Here is a 13,227-nt window from a genome sequence, read left to right as displayed (position 1 = left end):
TAATGAAAGCTCAATAAACATAAAAGAAGGATTCATGCAAAAGTCCACAGTTGTTGGTTCATTTTTTTAAGTGTGTGTCAGTATGTGTGTAAAATGAGTGCTGATTTGTTTTTTTATATATAGTGAAACAAGTGCATGAGAATTGTCCTGGAGTTTTAATTATTTAATCATATTTTAATTGACTTTCTTGGTCATATTCAAGGTCTTCAAGACAAAAATCATGTATAATTAATACATTTTACTGGAAGATAAGCCTATGCATATTGATCCAATTTGTGCTTTTAGCCACTGGTTCTGTTAGATGTGCAGATCAACAAAGAAGGTTACTGACAAAAAAATGTATTCATCCAATGACATTTTTACATGCAGCACTTGATTTCTAGTATATACAGTGCTCAAGGAATGACATTCAATGAGAGCAAGATTTACCTTTTCAAACATGATTGAAGTCTCTCCCATAAAAAAACGTGACTGTGACTTTAAATCAGAGGCAACTCCTCATTAGGGCTACCTCTTGGTCCAGCAATCAACTGATCTAATGACAGCTGTGTGAATAGACAGGCAACACGCGCAAGCTCTCGTTTTACAGCAAGCGCACAAGGTGGTCCGAACATGCCATCCCCAATTCCCCTGACACGCTTGTTGCCTAAAGACCTTTATCCATCTCTCGATTTTGGAGCTTGCAGCAGTCCACTGGCAAAGTATTCCAACGATTCCACCCTACGAATTCCAACTCAACGGTTCCATGGGAAGGTCGCAACCAGGCTATGGTCATCCACCATTGATTGGAAGGAACTGCAATCCATGCAGCCCATCGGATCTGGGGGGTTTGGGTCCGTTTACAGAAGTGTGTACTTTGGGGAGACTGTCGCTGTCAAAAAAGTGAAGAAGTGCGTCAAGAATAAGCTCGCCTCCAGGCAAAGTTTTTGGGCTGAGCTAAATGCAGCTCACTTACGCCATAAGAACATTGTGCGAATTATAGCAGCTACCACGTGCATACCGGAGAATTTAGAAAACGGGGACAACATTGGCACAATAGTGATGGAATACGCAGGTGAACGAACTCTCCACCAGGTCATCTACGGTTGCGCGGAGACGCTCGAAGTGGACAGGTGGATTACGTTTTCCAAAAACATTGCGCATGGTCTTCAGTTCTTGCATTCTCATGGTATTGTTCATTTGGATATCAAACCTGCCAATGTATTGGTTTCGAGGGAGGATGTGTGTAAGATTGTTGACTTTGGCTGTTCACTGAAATTGGAGCTCGGGGGGGATCGGTCCAGCCCACAAATGAGTCATGGCGGGGGCACCTACACCCACCGAGCGCCTGAGCTGTTGAAGGGGGAAGACGTGTCTCCAAAATCCGACATCTACTCCCTTGGCATCACTCTTTGGCAAATGATCACCAGAGAGCAGCCCTATACAGGCGACAGGCAATATGTTTTATACGCAGTAGTTGCATACGATTTACGCCCCTCGGTCACTGATGAGTCCTTCAAGTCACACCATGGGGGCCTTTGCCGATCCATTGTGTCCAAGTGCTGGAGCGGTGAGCCAAGCTGGAGACCAAGCGCTCAAGATGTCATCACAGATCTGGACAAGATCCGGTCCGAACATTAACCTTTTTATTTGTCATTTTCAAGCCAGCCGATTCATGGTATGATCCGTCAGTTGTGTCCATACATTTTTACAGATTTTTAAATTTACGCACAGCCAGTTATAGACTCCCATGTTGTCTTACTGAATGTAAGTGAATTGTGAAAGGCAAGCCCCAATGGGACACCACAGATTAGTTTGATGCTGTCATTCTTCTGCCAATTCTGCTTAAGTGTATTTCTAACGCATGCTACCTAATCTACTCATTTTTTAAAACGCAGAACCTCTTGAACGATTTACATTTCTGATACTGAAGTTGGTTTTGATCTGTGGACTAGATTGTTTTACTTGTTTACTTGATTTATAAGGATTTAATAATGTTTCAATGTCAAATAAATGTTAATGTCAGCAGCAGTCTGTGCATGTAACACACTTAATGTATGTAAAGTTTAGATATTTGAGATTTCATTAAACGTCCTTGATTCGTAGTGGAATGGTGTTTTCTAGTATTGTAACTGCATTAGAGTGGGATGACTTCTACAGCATCAACAGAAACAGCTTAACCTGTTTTGCTCATGTTGAAATAATTTGTTTGGTAATTGTGTGTTTAGGCTTACACTTAGAAACTAACTTAAGCTGACTAATCTATGGCCTAACCTTCAACAAAATGTATACAATGGGTGTGTCTTGTCTCAGAAGAAAATGGAACCATTTGTATTTTCATAAGGGAAAAAATATCAACATTGCTGCAAATTTACCTGATTTTAGGCTATGAAATTGCTAGTTGAAGGTGGTTAAAACAGCAGCACATAAAAGCAAGAACAGCCCTACATAGCAGACAGCAACACAGGCAATAATCACATTTCAGACAAGGCAGAAAAGTTTACCCATGTTGGCCACAGCACCATACTCAACACAACAGAGAAACTACAGGCTTCTTCAGGTGGAAGGTAGAAAGCTAGGTCCCTTGGAAGAACTGATTGATTTTATTTGAAACCAAAAAAATACACACAGTACGTTTTAACATTTTTACAGGGATAACAAAAAGTCAAGTATTTGCATTGTGGTCCAGTGCGTTACATTACATAGAAACATACATGACATTACTCCGTAGAAAACACGGATAATAAAGTCTTGTATATTCAAGTCTTCAAGGGAGTAGAGGAGGACGGGTGCCCTTTCGAAATATTCGAACTGGGCCTTTAGGGGTGATTTGGTTCAGATACGCCTCCTTGGTGTTCAGGCTATTCTATTGGCACAAAGGTCACGTGGTGCCCGGATGTAGTGCGTATATATACGGAAGCAGGCCTCTTTCCTTCCCTTTCGCGAAGAACTAACGTTCCTGACTCACCGCTGTTCGCTTGGAACTTACGAATAAGTCGGTCAGGAATATAAAGAGAAAATGGTAACGTTTCATTTCTTCAACTATACGCAAATATCTCCATATAGCTAGCTCGCAATGCGGAGACTAGATAGATGGACAGTCTGTTGACGTTAGTCGCTCTGAATCCGGGCAGTTGCACGTGTAGTTGCTAGCTAGCTAACTAGCCAGTGAAGATGGCTGGGTAGGTAGCTATTCATTTTGGATGGCTTTCTGCCAATTTAATGGGTCGAATCAGATAACGTTGAACTAGTTCTGAGTTGTCTTGATGTGAAGAGGTATAGTTGGTTTGTTTTTAAATGAGTCGAGTAACTGAAGTCTGACCCAATTCCTGATTTTTGGCTTTACCTTGTTGGCTAATTAACGAACTAACATTAGCTTATTAGCCAACCGGATATTTCCCTCCCTTTTCATTATTGCTTCCCCATATGCCAAACAGTTTGATACGAATGTTTGGTTAACGTACTTTAAAGCCTTAAGTGTAGATGGTTAACGTTACTACATCTTGACACCAAACCATGACAATGTAGCTGCAAGTTAATATTTCAGTGAACGTTAGAATCAATAGCTAACTACCAGATGCTGCAATTGCTGATATTCTCGTTCATCGCTCGCTTCATTTCTGGAGCTTGGATTTAGAACCGTCAGAATTGGCTACAATACATGCATTAATTACTTACACACCAATGGCTATGAGGATAACATCTTGCTATGACATAGCTAAAGCTATGACAAATTCTGATTCATAATACGCTATTCTGAGCCATGACTACACATTTGAAGCACACTTTCAACTTAGTTGCCCTCTGTTTTTTAATGCGTGATTCTTTCCTTGCACTGTAGGCGTTCAAGGACACCGGTAAAGCCCCTGTTGAGGCTGAGGTTGCCATCCATCGCATCCGTATCACCCTTACCAGCCGCAACGTCAAGTCTCTGGAGAAGGGTACCTTCACTTTAAATACTTTAACATTGTCAACATCTTTGGCTATGAGGATAAAAAAAACTTGATATGACATAGCTGAAGCTATGATAAATTCTGATTCATAATACGCTATTCTGAGCTATGTGGACCCATTGATGGCATGTTGAAGTGCATGATGTCACCTTTTTTGACATGCAGCCCTTTTACTTAATATTCTTAGTGTGTGCGGACCTTATCCGTGGGGCTAAGGAGAAGAACCTCAAGGTGAAGGGACCAGTCCGTATGCCCACCAAGGTATGTACACCAGATATATACAATGGTCTTTCCTGCATCCTTGACAGCCTGGGACTCCCATCTGTGGTCTACCCTGGGTCTCTATAGAGGTGATGCCAAATCAACGACCCTTCGCTTTCTGCCCACTCCCCAGTGGTGGCTCAGATTGAATAGGGGACGACATTACAATTTTTTCAAATAAAATGATCACTAAGGCTAAGTAAGTTGAGGGGAAATGGTAGTTTGTTTTCCACCAGGTGGCATTAGGCTCCAGGGAAAGGTGTTGAAGTTGTGCTGTTGTGTTCACTTGGTCAAAATATTTAATGACACTTCACCTCACCATTTGATGGGTGGTATCCTGTTTTATTTTGTTGTCATCTCCTTTCAGACTCTGCGCATCACCACCAGAAAGACACCCTGTGGAGAAGGCTCCAAGACCTGGGATCGTTTCCAAATGCGGATCCACAAGCGTTTGATCGACCTGCACAGTCCCTCTGAGATTGTCAAGCAGATCACCTCAATCAGCATTGAGCCTGGTGTAGAGGTTGAGGTCACCATCGCTGATGCATAAGCTGTTTTGTACCCAATGCAATAAAAGCTTCAAACATAATTGCGTGGATATTTTGGCTCATTCAATGTTGAGGGATATTAAATGTTGCCGGGGTTGCAGGTACTAACTATGAGTGGTGCTTTTATTGGTAAGTTTATTCTATGAAACTGGCTCAGTCAATATAGGACTATTTTATCAACACTACAATTGCCTTTCTCAACTTGGCTGAGCCTGGTGTGGGCTTGCAGTACAGGATGTTTATCAATGGTGAATGGACTTTTAAGACCACTGAATGGTTATGGTGTTTATGCAAATTTGTTGATTGTGAAAACGAGAACCTTCAAATGCTACCACTGAAAGGGGAATTTTTATTGGGTTGGTTATTGGTCATTGATTGTGTTCCTTTTCCTACCTGTAATAGTGCAAAATATTTTGCGTCACACGGTCTTTAGGTGAGGATGGGAGAGGAATCGAGTACGGGTATATCTCAATAGTTAGGTGGTCTAGATATGGAAATAGGCTAGTATGCCAGCTGGGGAGTTGCTTTCAACTGTCCACTTATTGTCTAATCAGAAAAAGAAAGGAATTTTTTACTGGGTGCCACCTAGTGGCTGGATTAAGTCTCACATGTTATAGACAAGGCATGCCTTGTATAGTCAATATAGCGTGAATGAAATGGATTTGAAGCCCCCACCCTGGACACATGCGGATCTCTGGAAGGCATGGATAGGTATATACAGTATGGCTGACATTCTACATAGCATATCAGAGGGCAAGGTGGAGCTATTACCACGCTAACTCAATGGCTTTTGCCAAATTATAAATCTGGTTTTCAGGGAAACGGGTAACTCAATCTAGCTTCCCTTTCTGCTGATAACTGGGTGTGAACTACGCTCAGGCATTTTCTTTTACGCCAGGTACATTAGGTTAGTTTAAGCCAAACCAATCCTTTAAAGCCCCATTGCAGACAAATCCTGTTTTTTCATGTGTCACATTGCACAACATCTGATTGAATGAACACGAAGTGTAAAATAATACAAGCGCTGGTTAAAAATAAAATCTAAACCGAACCTTCACAGCATGTTTGAATGGGTGGGTATTTCGGCTTGCCTAATGACATCAGCAATTGGGGAATGGACCTATAGTGATAGTAGGGGCCAATTTGAGATTGTGCAAACCTTCTGAAAAGTGATTGGTTAACCCAGGATTCCACCTGTTCTCAATTAAGTACTGATTTTAACCTGAAGTTGTTTGGTCTTATGTGGAGTTTGTTGCTTACTGATATTGGAAATTCTGACTGCAAGTTATCCTGTGTTTAGGTTCATATACAATACTTCTATTTTTTTAATCAACATTTGTTGGAGAGTATTTTTCCTTGCTTGTAAACAAGCAATCTATTTCATTCAACACTATGGCTTCTTCCGGTCGTAAGTCAATGTGAAATACAGCAAAATTATTGGTTCTCACATACATTTGAATCCTTAACATCTGTTTCTTGCTTAGTCATGACAACAATCATTGATTTGACCCATGATGGCACAGTACTTGATGCAATGGAATCTACATGTAATGATCTCCATGCATGGAATCCCCATCGAGATGTGCTCTCAGAACTCTCCTCTATTGCTTCCATGCAGGTACTCCCAAGGTTTAAAACATTTTTTTTTTTTACATGTAACCTTTTTAACTAGGCAAGTCAGTTAAGAACAAATTCTTATTAACAATGACGGCCTACCCCGGCCAAACCTGGATGACGCTGGGCCAATTGTGTGCCACCCTATGGGACTCCCAATCACGGCTGGATGTGATACAGCCTGGATTGGAACCAGGGACTGTAGTGATGCCTCTTGCACTGAGATGCAGTGTCATAGATTGCTGCGCCACTCGGGAGCCCACAATGTTGAAGTTCTGATAATGTTACAATGGCCTATTGACTGACAGTTTGAGTAATTTGTTGTATGGCTCCCTATATAGTGCACTACTTTTGACCACTACATAGAGAATAGGGTTCCATTAAGGATGCAACACATGATTGTATTGACTTAATGAATGTTTTTCCCCTGGCCAGAGTGAGGTGTTGGACACTGCAGAACAGCAGCAGCAGAAACACCAGCAGTTGAGGGTCTACCTAAGGGTGAGGCCCTTTTCCAAGGATGAGATCTCCAGCAATGAGGACCAGGTATGTGGCAATGGGACCATTTTAAAAAAATGCTGATCCTAATCTAAACAGTAATATTTTAGAGTATATGGTCAGGTTTCAAATGTACCATATGTCATTGTCTTGACTCCAGGTTTTTATTTAAAGTTTACAAAATATTTGAATCCTGTAAACTATCTTCCCTGATCCACACCTCTCCCACGATCTTCTCGTCTCTCTGCAGGGTTGTGTGGTTCTTGAGAATGCCAGGACCGTAATGCTGCATGCGCCCAAAGGCTCTGCTACCATGAAGAGCAGTGAGAAGGGCGTTGGCCAGGCGATACACACATTCTCATTCTCTCAGGTTAGGCTTACGTATGTGATTAATGCCTTGTTTTGGAACAATTGGGTGGTTCCTGATCCTGACTGTAAGTCGCTCTGGATAAGAGTGCCTCTTAAATGACTGAAATGTAATGTTCTTGGTCTCATGTTTTAATTTCACTCAGATCTTTGGGCCCGAGACGAAGCAGGCAGATCTCTTCGAAGGCACCATCAAAAGCCAAGTTCACGATTATCTGGAGGGGAAGAATGCTCTAGTCTTCAGCTATGGTGTGACCAATGCAGGCAAGACCCACACAATTCAAGGTAAGTCTGCTAGTAAGTAACCTCCCTGCTCATTGTAATCTTCCTACTAATCAAAGGTAATTATGCCACCCAACTTCTGTTTGGATAGGATCTGCTGTGTTGGTGTGTGTTAAGTTTCTTGCATTTGGTATGTTGGAGGACAAGGGAGAGACCCTCACACTTAACACACCATTTTTGCCCCATATCCCATTTGACAGACTGTACGTCTCTATCCTTGAGTTTACCTGATGAAACCAATGATGATTATTCTATGTGTTGGCCAATTAGAGGCTTTGAAGCCACCCAATGCAATACTGGTGGTACTCAGAAGCAGTCCTCCATAGGAATGCATGGGATTCTACAGCATTTCAATTAAATGTTTCAAGGACAAAATTGTGTTTCTTAGTATTTCTTTGTAGTGGGGACCATAGCATTAGTACTCCCCCAAAAAGTTAAGGAATGTTATTTTTTTAATGAATGTGTTCTGATCACATAATGATTTAATAGAAAATGACTGTAGACATTAATACAAGCATTTCTATAGCTTCCAAAAGTCTTTACAATGGAGTACCACAATGGCTGTGCAGTGGCTTCAATACATCGCCCCCTCTCGGTCATCCAGGGTTTCTACACTTTGGTTGAAACCAATACAGCTGGCTGTGACTGATACTAGTCAATGAAGGACTGGCTGCAAGGGACAGACATTCTGTATTTTGTTGTTGTTGCTATGTTGCAGGATCCCAGAAAGACCCTGGTATTCTCCCCCAGGCGTTGGATGTCATCTTCAGACACATCAAAGGGAGACAGTATGAGAACATGGATCTGAAGCCGTACCTCGGTAGCGCTGCTCAGTACCTAGGGCCTGACCAGGTCCAACAGGAACGAAACACCAAAGCAGCTATATTTGCTCTACTCAAAGAGGTGAACACGGACACATAATGTGGAGTAGCCTAATTAGTTGATGGGTCATGTGAAGTTGTCTTACGGTTTTGTTTGTTACCCTGATCTTTTATAACCACCTTCATTCTTCACCCCCACATAGGAAAATGAACCCCCACGCGTCAGTGGCGTTTCATCCCACACGTCCTCTACTGGAAGCCTCTCCTTCTCAGTCTCCTACGATAACACAGGTACATCACATCTGTAAGCCCATCTCTGTTGAAGTCAAACATCTGTATTCTGGAATGGCTATTGATAGAAATGCCTAAACGGGATCATTTGTGGTTCTCTGCATCCTAGTTGAGTTTGTGGCTGCGCCTGGCGATCGGGACCGGAGCCAGTTCGCCCTGTGGGTGTCCTTCTACGAGATCTACAACGAGAGCGTGTATGACCTGCTGCAGGCGTCGCCCACCTCCAAGACAAAGAGACGCACAGCCCTCCGTGTGTGTGAGGACAGTGCGGGAAACTCGTATGTCAGAGGTGTGTGTGTGTAGGCAGGCAGTGGGATGTCGTGCCCATTGAAACAAAGTGCCCACAAGTTCCCTTCAGTTTTATTCAATGGTTGCTTTGATGCAGACCATAGCTCATGTAGTATTGAAATGGATGTAATCCTATTTTTCCTTTTCAGATCTAAGGTGGATCAATGTTCACAACTCCGAGGAGGCATGCAAAATTCTCAGAGTTGGAAATAAAAACCGAAGTGCTGCTTCCACTAAGATGAACCATTCATCAAGCAGAAGGCATGTTCACTCACTTTTGTTTTATACTCTTATGTGGATTGCTGAGATGCATAAAATAATTGTTGTCTTTACATTTTTCCCCTTGTCACAGCCACAGCATATTTACCATAAAATTACTGAGAATTGATGGAACTGAGGTTCAAGCGATGTCAGAGTGAGTTGACTTTCATCCATATTGTACCTGGTGTTAGGTTCTAAACAGAGTTAAAAACTCAAACCAAGTTTATTCACCCACTGGGTCAAACGGCAGCATAGAAATGTTTCCACAAGCACATATATTTATAACTTCCTACTAGGAGTCGCCTCCCTGCACAGCTAGCTAGCAACAGATCTCTGTTGCTACTCAAACTTCATTGGTTCCTCTCACGAGTGTAGTCTTGGCCCCGCCTCCTACTAGAACATTTGTGGGCATGTGTGTAACTGGTATGTTCCTCATGTCATCTGACCTTGAGCTGAATTCCTCACTCCTCCCTAATCCACGGCTGTCCTACCGTATCAGTGACTAAAAGCATACTGTTGCCCTTTGCCTGCCTCCATAGGCTCAACTGAATAACTTTGCATACACATTTAAAGTAATCAATATGTTTTAATATGGTAACATGAATAAGTGTTTTTCAAGCTAGAATCCAACACTGGCACACAATACTTGTTGCTCTAAGTGCTTTAAACACAAAATCCAACCAATGGTTTACTCACCTAACTGCAGTTAGCAGAAATCGACTCCTCCGTTATCCTTAATTTGTCAGCTTCATTGTTTGAGTAAATTCATAATGCAGTTTTAGGATTAATTACAATGCTGTGCTGCAACTTGCTCAAGAGTCCACGCTTTCTTTTCCACCCCAGACTCTCTCTGTGTGACCTGGCTGGCTCGGAAAGATGCGGAAAAACTAAGACATTTGGGGAAAGGCTGAAGGAAGCAGGGAACATCAACAACTCTCTGCTCATCCTGGGGAAATGCATCGCTGCCCTGCGCAGCAATCAGAGTGACAGGTAAAGAACAAGTACCACTGCCATTGATTACCAGAATGACTGTATAAACACCACTGCTTCAAAACCACCTCGACAAATTTGACCAAATGCTGCACACAAACCTGATTTGTCAGGTAAATAAAAATGCATGTTTCCAAACCCTGAATGAAACTGATTGGAAAGCTGCTATTTGATGAATTCAAGAGTCGTCATCCTTTCATCCCCTCTCTTAGGATGAAAAACGGCTATATTCCCTTCAGGGAGAGCAAACTGACCCGTATCTTCCAGTCCATCTTCTGTGGGAAGGGCCGAGCCTCCATGATTGTGAACATCAATCAGTGTGCATCCACATATGATGAAACTCTCCATGTCATGAAGTTTTCTGCCATCGCTAAGCAGGTTGGTCTCTCGCCCACCCTGTCAACATTCTACTCCATCTAGGTTTAGAGTTGACTCTATGAATTTCTCACTTTGGTTGAAAAATGTAGTGGTCAGTTGCAATGCCCTTAATCCACCTATAGGTGTCACGGTCAAATTCCATTTGTTGAAATGTCTAGCCACAAAGTGTACTTCACTCTCCCGCATTGATAAGGATTAGTGTGAGAATTATGGTATGTGGAGTTAACAAGTACCACACCCTAAACTGAAGTACTAGAAGTGTTCTAAATGGCTCCCTATATAGTGTACTATTTTTGGCCAGAACCCTATTGGTACTAATCACCTTTGTTGTCCTAGGTGGTCCAGCTGATCCCAACAAAGTGTCTAGAGTCTCTGACCCCGCGGCTGGTGGGGCGTGATGGGAAGCCTCTACTGAAGAACGGGGTCATCGACGACCAGGCTCTAGAGAACTACCTGTCTGAAGAAGAGCTGCTGGATGAGGATGAAGCAGACATGTCTATTTTACCCCAGGAGGTATTTTCCATCCAAACGGTCTAAAAGATTTTGCCGGTGTTCTGCTGTTTCTGATTTTATTTCATAGGGATGGATGCAATATCATGTTAATTTACAGAATCAATGGTGTCTGATTACTTTATGAACTGCTGCTGTCTTCTAGGATCTCATGAATGTAATCGAGAATCTCAGGACCAAGCTCCTGGCTGAGCGACGGAAGAACTTGGTCCAGGAGATTGACATCCGCAAGGAGATGGGAGACGCCATGCTGCAGCAACTCATGGAAAGCGAAGAACTCAGGAAGTGAGTGTTCCCCGAGCGTCAAATGGGGCACGATCACGCCTTCCCCCTTTCCACTATGTTAGTGTTCTCATGCAGTGCTACACATTGGTGGTGGATGCGGTGCATTGCTGCACCATAGTGTGCAATTCATTTAAGATCTAATGAATAGCATTTGTGTAGTTTTCACTTAATTTTACAATTCCACTGTTTGTGCGTTTGTCCACACCCATAAACTGTCTTCCAAATTATCTTCTAAAAGGATGGTGTAAATGTTTCTCTAGTCGTCAGGTGGCTGAGCTGAAGGAGAGCTACCAGGAGAAGCTGGAGAACACATTTGAGATGTACAAGGATGCCCTGAAGGACCATGCCTACCAGAGGGCGCTGGAGCGCGTAGAGGATGATTACGTACCCCTTGAGGAGTTCATCGCTGAGCAGGAGAAAGTAGAGGTACTAGACACTCACTTTAGGTGACTGACAAGGTCCTGCCACAACCACCTCATCAAATTGTCATATGAATTCTGTCAATTTAGGGTCAGATCTTCCAAGTGTTTGTGCCGGTTAAATTTTTCCCCTGAGGGGAAATACGTTTCCTGTTTTTCCTCTGGGAAGTAAAAAACTAGTAGTTGGTGCAAAGGTTTGGTAAATATGGACTCAATCTCTATAGGCACTAGAACAGAAGCTGTCTGAGATGGAGCACAAGCTGTCAGGTTCCACAATGGGTTCATCTATGGTTCCAACCAAAGAGAACTCGAGCCAGACAGAGAGCATCTCACAACCACCACCTGTGGCTATGCAGGAAGGGTTAACGGGTCAGTACACCATCTCCCTCAGTGTTGAATCTATTTAATTAACAAACTGTAAATCTGATTGTACAGTAAGCCTATATTCTATACCTTAAACTACAAATCACTGTGCACAATAAGCCTATATCAATTTAAAGGAAAGGCTAATTATTTATATCTACCTATTGATTTCAAAGTCTCAGCAGGGGATGTTCTCACAGCTGTTTCCAAAGATGCAGAGCAATGCAAACTCCTTTTGAAAGAAAGTGCGATGGAGAAACTCGGTGAGCAGAAAGAGGTAAGGAAACCTAGCCTGAAGGCATAACTTTTACAGTTGGTGTTTCTATAAGGGAAAGCAGTGCAATGCATTTTGAAACCCAAGTGTTGGAACTCAAACCTGGCATGTCTCTTGCTTATTTCCAGCTGATTGTGTCTTTGCAAAAAAGGATTGCAGTTCTGAATGATGCACTACATGAGGCCAGAGAACGCTTCTTTGAAAAAACGTCAGAAATAGATACTTTACATAAGAAGCTAGCTGACCAGGTATAGACTACATGAACTTGTGTGTGTACAATTTAAGCCTAGTTTGTCAGTGTCCATGTAGGAAAACCTGATGTGCAGTGTAATCTCTGTTTTCAGGCACAGGATCTGGAGAGTATAGGTAAGGGCAGTCTGGAGAAGGACAAAGAACTGGCATTGTTAAAAGAAGAGCTGGCCAAGCTATCCCAGAAGTCCCCTGTCCAGCCCAAGCGGGGTTTCATGGCCAACATTAGGGAATCTGTGACGTCGCCACGAACAAGCACCATTGCCAGGACACTGAGGAAATCTGTCCGGACCACACCCTTGCTGAAAAGGCCCTTCCACTAACTACAGTCTAACCCTGTTTTTAAAAATGTTTAGGGCTCTATTCAATCTGTCTCGTTGAAGTGTTACAGATTGCGTGAAATAAATTAATTTCCAATTGCTTTAATGTGCAGTGTTTACGGTCTCTGAAATGGAAAGGAAATGTTTCCAAATTGCAATCACAATTTAACGCTGAACTTCAGCGATGTGGATTGAATAGAGCCCTTGTTTTATTTGTTGTTGTTGTAAGTCTTAAATAAAATTCTACTGAATATAACTGATCCATTTCATTGGGAGA

At 42.5% G+C, this 13,227-nt stretch overlaps 3 protein-coding genes across 3 annotated transcripts; all 3 read left to right on the top strand.

The window, feature by feature from the left end:
• The first annotated feature begins 612 nt into the window (after positions 1 to 612).
• On the top strand, positions 613 to 1,620 carry mos (v-mos Moloney murine sarcoma viral oncogene homolog). Its single transcript, XM_038996970.1, has one exon. It carries the CDS (start codon positions 613 to 615, stop codon positions 1,618 to 1,620), a length of 1,008 nt encoding a protein of 335 aa, XP_038852898.1.
• Positions 1,621 to 2,870: 1,250 nt separating this feature from the next.
• rps20 (ribosomal protein S20) lies at positions 2,871 to 4,782 on the top strand. The gene is made up of 4 exons (XM_038996969.1): positions 2,871 to 3,001; positions 3,821 to 3,920; positions 4,120 to 4,193; positions 4,561 to 4,782. Exons 1-4 carry the CDS (start codon positions 2,999 to 3,001, stop codon positions 4,741 to 4,743), a joined length of 360 nt encoding a protein of 119 aa, XP_038852897.1. The 5' UTR covers positions 2,871 to 2,998; the 3' UTR covers positions 4,744 to 4,782.
• Positions 4,783 to 6,227: 1,445 nt separating this feature from the next.
• zgc:56231 (uncharacterized protein LOC406257 homolog) lies at positions 6,228 to 12,953 on the top strand. The gene is made up of 18 exons (XM_038997245.1): positions 6,228 to 6,359; positions 6,791 to 6,901; positions 7,104 to 7,223; positions 7,366 to 7,504; positions 8,220 to 8,404; positions 8,526 to 8,613; positions 8,723 to 8,902; positions 9,051 to 9,162; positions 9,254 to 9,316; positions 10,006 to 10,152; positions 10,365 to 10,530; positions 10,867 to 11,043; positions 11,186 to 11,325; positions 11,586 to 11,751; positions 11,969 to 12,113; positions 12,308 to 12,384; positions 12,510 to 12,629; positions 12,726 to 12,953. The coding sequence occupies exons 1-18, from the start codon at positions 6,228 to 6,230 to the stop codon at positions 12,951 to 12,953; spliced, it is 2,496 nt and encodes an 831-aa protein (XP_038853173.1).
• The last annotated feature ends 274 nt before the right edge of the window (positions 12,954 to 13,227 follow it).

This window comes from Salvelinus namaycush, chromosome 7 (assembly GCF_016432855.1).
Source record: "Salvelinus namaycush isolate Seneca chromosome 7, SaNama_1.0, whole genome shotgun sequence".
NCBI classification, from domain to species: domain Eukaryota; kingdom Metazoa; phylum Chordata; class Actinopteri; order Salmoniformes; family Salmonidae; genus Salvelinus; species Salvelinus namaycush.
The sequence above is the reverse complement of the archived record's forward strand: the minus strand, read 5'-3'. Positions and strand labels throughout refer to the sequence as shown.